The sequence below is a fragment of the Camarhynchus parvulus genome, chromosome 1 (genome assembly GCF_901933205.1).
Source record: "Camarhynchus parvulus chromosome 1, STF_HiC, whole genome shotgun sequence".
In the NCBI taxonomy this organism is placed as follows: domain Eukaryota; kingdom Metazoa; phylum Chordata; class Aves; order Passeriformes; family Thraupidae; genus Camarhynchus; species Camarhynchus parvulus.
Genome location: NC_044571.1, coordinates 6,747,761 through 6,754,935, shown reverse-complemented (window position 1 = coordinate 6,754,935; position 7,175 = coordinate 6,747,761). Strand labels below are relative to the sequence as shown.

At 49.6% G+C, this 7,175-nt stretch overlaps 1 protein-coding gene across 2 annotated transcripts in view; it reads left to right on the top strand.

Moving 5' to 3' along the window:
* Window positions 1-892: 892 nt before the first annotated feature.
* Window positions 893-7,175, top strand: part of KDM6A (lysine demethylase 6A) — a 151,930-nt gene continuing 145,647 nt past the window's right edge. For both annotated transcript variants that reach the window (XR_004060538.1, XM_030944111.1), the window contains exons 1-2: window positions 893-1,234; window positions 1,439-1,502. Coding sequence is in view for 1 of the 2 variants with exons in the window: in XM_030944111.1 (XP_030799971.1) it covers window positions 1,077-1,234; window positions 1,439-1,502 (222 nt within the window). In the remaining variant the exon portion in view is untranslated. The remainder of the gene's footprint in view (window positions 1,235-1,438; window positions 1,503-7,175) is intronic.

The following is a 7,175-nucleotide window of genomic DNA, read 5'->3' as shown; positions in this document are numbered from 1 at the left end:
ACAGTCCCGTTCAGCCCCGTTCCCGCTCCGGGAAACCTTTATTTTCCGCTTGTGCCAAGAGCACCACGCCCGAGGCGGGGCGGGGCGGGGGGTGCGAACGTGCCTACTGCCTCCCGCCGGTGGGACATGGCGCCTTCCTCAGCGGCGTCCACTCCTCCAGCCCGGAGCCCCCGTTACGCAACTCCACCCGTGAGCGCAGCCCTCCCTCGTTCCTCCTCCTCTTCCCACCCCAGCACCCGCCACTCCCGACATCCCCCCACTCTCCCCCGCCGTTCGCTTTTAAAGGCGCATCCCAACCTGCTGGTGCTCGCTAATCGAAAAGCTCGTCTGAGTGACGGCATGGTCGACCTATCACAAACGGAGACTCTCCGAAACCCCGCCTCCCTTATCACTTACCGGCCAATGGCGTGAGGCCGGCGGGGGAGGCGGGCGGCGAAGGCCAACCAAACCGGGGCGCAGCGGCGGCGGAGCGCAATGACTGACGTAAGTCAACAAAGGTCACGTGGGGCGCGGCGGCAGCACCGATTGGCTGCGCGGACGCGGGCGGGCGGGGCTGGACGGGGGGGGGTCGCGGTGGCGGTGCGCGGGGTCCGCGGTGTGACACAATTACAACAACTTTGGGCAGCGGCTCCGGGGAAGTTTGTACGGGCGGCAAAACACACCCCGAGCCGCGGGGCGGGCGGGGAGGGTCCTCCCGGCTCCCCGACACCTCGGCTCCCCGCGCCGTCGGAGGCGAGCGGCGATGTAAACACCGCTCCGCCGCCATCCGCAGCTGCCGCCTCCTCCTCCTCCTCCCCCGAGTCTCCAGCGCTGGGGCTCCCTCCCCCCCCTCCTTCCCTCCCTCCCTCCCTCCCTCCTCCTCCGAGCAGCGGGGCTTCCCCCCGCCTCCCTCCCTCCCTCTCCCCTCCCCTCCCTCCCTCCATCCCTCCCTCCCCCTCCCTGCCGGCTGTTGTTGTTGTAATAAAAGTTGTGGTGTGTGTGTGTGTCGGGCACCCCGCCCCGCCCGGCGCTGGGGGGTGTTGGGGGCGCGCAGGGAGGGGGGGGTGCGATCCGCGAGTTAATTACGCTGCGTTTCCATGAAATCGTGCGGAGTGTCGCTCGCCGCCGCCGCCTCTGCTGCTCCTTTCGGTGATGAGGAAAAGAAAATGGCGGCGGGGAAAGCGAGCGGCCAGAGCGAGGAGGACTTCGCCAGCTTGACAGCCCAGGAGAGAGAAGCCCTATCCGGCCTCGACAGGTACCCGCTCCCCACTGCGCCCCGGCCGCCTCCGTGTCCCGGCTCGGCCCGCGCTCCCTCCGTGTCCCCCCGCTCCCCTGCCCGCGGCTCCCCGTGCGCCGCCGCTCCCGGGCCGCGCTCTGCCCTCGCCCGCCCGCCGCGCTGACTCTCGCTAACGCCGGTGCCTCTCTCTCCCCTCCCTCCCGCCCGCTCCCCTCCTCGCAGCCGGCTCTTCGGATTTCTGAGGCTTCATGAAGATGGCGCCAGAACGAAGGCCTTGCTGTTAAAGGTAAGCGCGAGGGTGGATGTGGAGCGGGGATGGGGGGGAGGGGGGGGGAGAAACGGGGGATGGGGAGCGAGGCGGCCCCGCCGCCCCTTCCCTCGGGACCCCCGGGCCCGCACGGTGAGTGTGTGCAGGGGGTGTGCGGGGGGCACCGCCACCTCCGCGGGGTCTCAGCGCGTTGCTGCCGCCTTTGCCCCTTTCCTTTTTACCCCCCCCTTCCCCCCGCCATTCTCCCCGAGCGGGACGAGGGGAGCGTGGCCATGCGGGTGCCCGTCCAGCCCTGGGACGGGAAAGTGGCGGAACCCGGGGCCGGGAGCGGACGGGCCGGGGGAGGGGGCGCGGGGGCGGAGGGGGGGAGGCGGAGGACGAGGAGGAGGAGGCGGCAGCGGGGGGAGAGCGAGGGAGGGAGGGCGCGCTCGGCGCTGCTGACGTTGCCGCTCCCCGGACCCTCCCTCGTGATTTTCGCCCCCAGCCGCCGGGAGCGGAGCCGGGGCCGGAGCCCGCAGGGAGCGCGGGGTCCGGGCTGGGGCGGGCGCGGTGCTGAGCGGCTCCCGGAGTCCGTCCGAGTGACTTGTTTACTCTGCGGGCCCCGCTGCCTCCATCCAGCGTGCCCGGCCCTCACCGAGCCCCGCGTCCCGCCCGCCGTCCCGGCTTGACAGGGAGCGGGGCGTCCCACGGGCTGCTGCCGCCCGGCCCGGTGTCCGGAGAGAGGTGTTTGTCTCTGTGGAAAGTTGTTGGCCCTGTCATTTAGTTAAGTAATGGCTGCTCCTGTCGGCCCAAGATGGCCGGACAGGGAGGAGAAAGAGAAGGGGGGGGAGGTAAACACGAAACAAACACCGGGAGCGAATGTGGGGAGCGTGGAGCCCCCGGTGAAGGCTGAGGGAAACTCTCCTGCGCATCCCAAGTTCTTTCTGGGCGCTTTCCTGCTGCTTTGCAGCGCCGGTGCCCTCCTTATCAACCTGTAGCACGTTCTGCTGCCCATCCGTGAGCTGCTGACAAAGGCTGTGCGGGCCGAGTGTCTGCCAGCTGTGCTTAAAACACCACACGCCAGGGAAACGTTCGGGTTACAGAATAAGTGGAACTGTTTTTGAAATGCCACACGGCTGAAGCAAAGGGGACAGTGCTACTCTGGTTCCTGCTTCCTGGCTTGTTCCTGTCAGTAGTCTGGCGTTTGACACTGCTCATCCCATTGTTGTGCCCGGACTGTGTCGTGGAGAATTTTTTTTTCCTGCTGCTGGTTTTGGTTGATCTGAAGATTTGACTCTAAAGCGTGTTGAATTGGATAGCCTAGGCCTGTGCTTGGTTTTGGGTGTTTTATTTCTGGCAGGATTGGAAAAGCTCAATGTCAGGACGTGGGGGGAGGGGGGAGGGATGGAAGGAGAAGCGAGTACACTTTCCTTTCTGCTTATATTTAAAAAGAAAAAAATCTCGCGGTTTCCTTTCGATTTTCAGAGTTATTTATAAGAGCACTTCTTCCCATTAATCAAAAAGGTAGGGGAGTGACATGTCAAACCAGTTAAATAATGTACATTAACTGTTGGTGGACCAGAACTCGTGTCTGCTGTGTGAATGCTGCTGAGGCTATCAGAAATATTAGACCGAATCCTGTATGGGATAGAGCTTAAGGATGCCAGATAGAAAATAAAAGCTTCACATCTCATTAGATCATCTGTCGCATAAAATCCCTGGTTTAAGTTTTATTTTGCATGCTGTAAAATTAAGTAGTGCAAGGAGCAAATCAGCCTATTAGTTGAGTTTTGTGCCTTTCTTTTGTGTAATGCTTTTTTTAAAATGCCAGTCAATTGTAATTTTAGTATATAGGATATGAAGTTGCAGGGCGTTTGGCTAGTTTTGAAGTACGTTTTCAGAAATACCTATGTATGTTCTTTTGCTGTATTAAGCTGTGAGTCCATGCAATGAATACTAAAAAAAATCCCCAAGCAAACCAAATATTTTGCTATTTCACCTCAGTTTTCAGATGGTGTTTTGTACGTTTATGAATTGCACAGTAACTCATGAAGCATGTTCTTTGTAAAACTTGTCTCTGAGAAAGGTAGATTATTTAAGGAAGTAGAAGGATTAAAATGTTGCTGTTCAGTGTAGAGATGTTCGAGAGGAATTTCTTGGTTTGAACCAGTTTCAGTTTTGTTTGTGCTCTTTACTTTGAAGGAACGTGCTTGTGTTTCTGTTACCGATAAGAAGTTGCTATTTTTAAGGTATTTTCTGCTTCGTTCCTGTTCTGTGTGAAGCTTTATGCAATTTATGCTCTATTGAGGGCTTTAGAACAATTAATCTAGCAGACCACTTTAATTCAATGTAGCAGTTATTTTTATAGTAGAAACTGTGGCCGAATATATGTGCAGTTAATTAATAGGTTTTACAGCGATAGCAACAAAATGTTTCCTTTTGTGCGTGGAGCAACAACAGCTAACAAAGACCCTAGACTACATAATTATGAAATCCTGACTGACTGATTTAAGAATCTAGAAGGCAGCACGTTACAGTGTGAGATTTATGTGCAAGTGTAGCAGATAAGAAAAACCATTGAGTCATGTTTCCAGAGGAATTCTTCACAAAGGCAGAAATTTATCAGTGCTCCCCTCGATGTGAGAGGAGCACACCTACTATTGAACCTTTTCCAGAGGCTGCCAGGCTGGGGCAGTGAGTGCTGGCAGTGCTCCCTGGTTACCTGTGTGTGAGGTGGCAGGAGCAGGGTACATGTCTGGGGAGGCTCACGGGAGGTTTTGGGTTGTAACTATTTGGGGAGCAACTCCCTTCCCTGCCTGGATACTTGTGCAGCAGGAGGAGTCTGTTCTGGGCTTAAGTTTGGTGCCTGGGTGCGAGAAGACACTCCTTATTTTCGGTGGGGTTCACTAAGGTGTGCGTTGGCTTGGAGGGGATTGCAGGAGGCCTTTGCAGTGGGAACTTTGGTTTAACAAAACCACACCCTGACAGGATTTAATAATAAGAAAACTGGGATCTCTTTGAGGGTTGGAGGGGGCTTCATGTCTAGAGCTTTAATTTAATTGTGGGTTCTCTTTGTGCTGCAGTCCCCCGTTTTTTGGTGGTTTTGCTTTGTAGGATGTATGGGGCTGTAGTATCGTGAACTGAGCCAAGCTGTGTTGCTGGGTGTAGCAAATCAAAAGGGCAGCTTGCACATGAGATCTGTACAATTTTATGAATTATTGAAGGTATAGATTAAGGGTCAGGAATATTGTAATGTTGCCCCATGTATTGGGTATGTGCTAAGCCAAAAGAAACTTTCCTGTAATGATGTACACGCTGTGAGTTTGTCTGACAAAGGAATGGAATTTTCTGTTGCCAAAAATTTTGCGTTTATTTTGCAGAAAAAGGAGCTTGAAAATCATAGTTTGCAGTTAGTGTGGTTTTGGGAAAGAGGGGAGGGAAATTAAGAGATCACCTTTCAAACTGGTTGAAATGCTGGAAATCCAACGTAGTCAGTCTTGTGCAGGAGAAAGTGCTCACTGTTATGCTTCCGTAGTTGACAAGAACATTAACGTGAAGGAGGAAAAAAAACCCAAAACAAAAACCCTGCTGGTATCTTGATGTCTCTTTCTCCCAGGAAGGCATTCTAGCGGGAGGTGAAGCTTAAAGATTACTTGAGGGGGGAGGGTGAGGATATCCATTGTATTGGAAGTGAATTGCGAAGCATTTCCTTCTTTTTCTTCCTTTTTTTTTTGTTTTGTTTTTGATGATGTTTCCAGTGTTTAGCCAAAGTTGACTTGATTGCAGTGACAAACCATCGTTTCATAAGCTGTAATTGGCATCTATACAGATGTAGGTTGATGTAGCTGGTCTGATGTATTGGGTATAAGATGCTTGTTAATTCCTATTCATTGAGTTTAATCAGTTTGTCATATCCTGTGGACAAAAACTGAAGCATGTTTCCATTTAAAAGTATTGATGTTGAAGTCGATTTGGAGAGATGAAGTAGTTCCACACAATATGCCATGTTTTAGTCTGTGTTACCTCTCATGGTTTAGCAGCCCTTTTGTTTTCCAGCTGATTTTAAAAATGGTATTTCCTTTGTGTGAAGGCCACATGTGTTGACAAAATTAACAGCGTGCTTATCTGTGCTTTTATGAAGCTTACAAAATATATGCACAGTGACAATATTCTTTCATTTTTCTTACGGTTTTAGTGTTGCTTGTTTAAAAATAGTTTCAGACAATGTGAATTAGTATATGTTGGCGTTAATGTTAATTTCCTACTAATCCATAATAAAATATACACAGTTTTATTTATAACAAACTGCTTGAAAAATAATTATGCAAGAAAACATTTTAGCAGGTTAATCTTAGTGTAGTAAACTGGTTTTTTTTTCCTTTTTCAATAACTAGAAAGATTTTTGGCTTGATTTATTTTCTTCAAAACAAAGAAATATTGCTTGAAAAAGAATTAAGAATGTTTGTCTTATATAAAGACAGTACTGGGAATTGAGAAACTGGAAATTGGTACCAGGAGACGTTGGTAAGGCACTCCAGGAAGTGGGCAGCCTCTCCAATTTCTGTAAATTTGTATCTGAGTTCTTCCTTTATGTTTGGGTTTGTTTTTTTGTTAATATGTTGTGCATTTCCTATTACTGGTTTATTATCTAGTGTACTGTCTGTCCTGTGGAGCAAGTTGAAGTTGGATAAAATTTTGTATATTGTGTTATGGGTGGAACTGATTTTCTAGCATTTTTTGAAGGGGTCACATTTTTGAGTGTGTTTATTAGGTAATTTTAACCTGAGCCATAGATTTCTTTAAGATCAGTATTTTTTTTTTTTTGTATGCAGTTTATATTAAGAGGGTGCAGCTTTCTGGGATCCAATTAAGGTGCAATGGGTGACACATTCTATAGTTCCTGGTTGTGTACCATGTTTATACTTGGAAATCACAGCCATAGTGTGCATATGGTTGTGTATCCTGGTACTTGGTTATAGGTTTGCAGTATTTGTACTTCATCCAGTATTAAAACCATTTTTTTTTCTAAATGGACATTACACAGTACTGTAAGTATGAGATACTTAGCATGTGTTGATAGTTTCACAACCAGTGTTTGAGACTTCTTTTTTTTTTTAAATAGTGGGATTTTGTTGCTCTAAGCATATATTCCTGAATGTTTTGGCTGTTCCTCAAGTGTAAAGTACAGTGTTGGTACTACTTTCTGAAGGCAAGAAAATTGATGAAGTCAGAAACATTACACTTGTCATTTTAATGTGTTAATGAAGAGAAAAGGATGGATCTCATGTCCACAAACAAAATGCTTTTGTAGAGGTGTAATTAGGATTGCAGGACTTGGTGTGTTGGCATTTGCATTTCAGCAAGTTTTATCTTCACTGTCAGGAGACCATAAATAGGGAATATAATGTAACTTTTTTTTTTTGTTGTTGTTGAATGCATATTACATATTGTAGCTTTTAAGTCCTGATCTACTGAGTCTGGAGGCTGAAGTGGTCCATTCCTCTAAATGGTATATGTGCATCATGTTAAGGTAATTTGTGCCCTACTGACTTCAGTAATCAAATAGCCAAAGTGGGCAGTGGCTGAGGATGGAGGAGAGAGGGAAACACTGCTGTATTTTAGCAGCTGAGGAATAGAGGTTCTGATAAATTATTTAACTTTTGAAAGTGTGAAGAAAAACTGTGGCAAGGGTAGGGCACAACTGTTTTCATC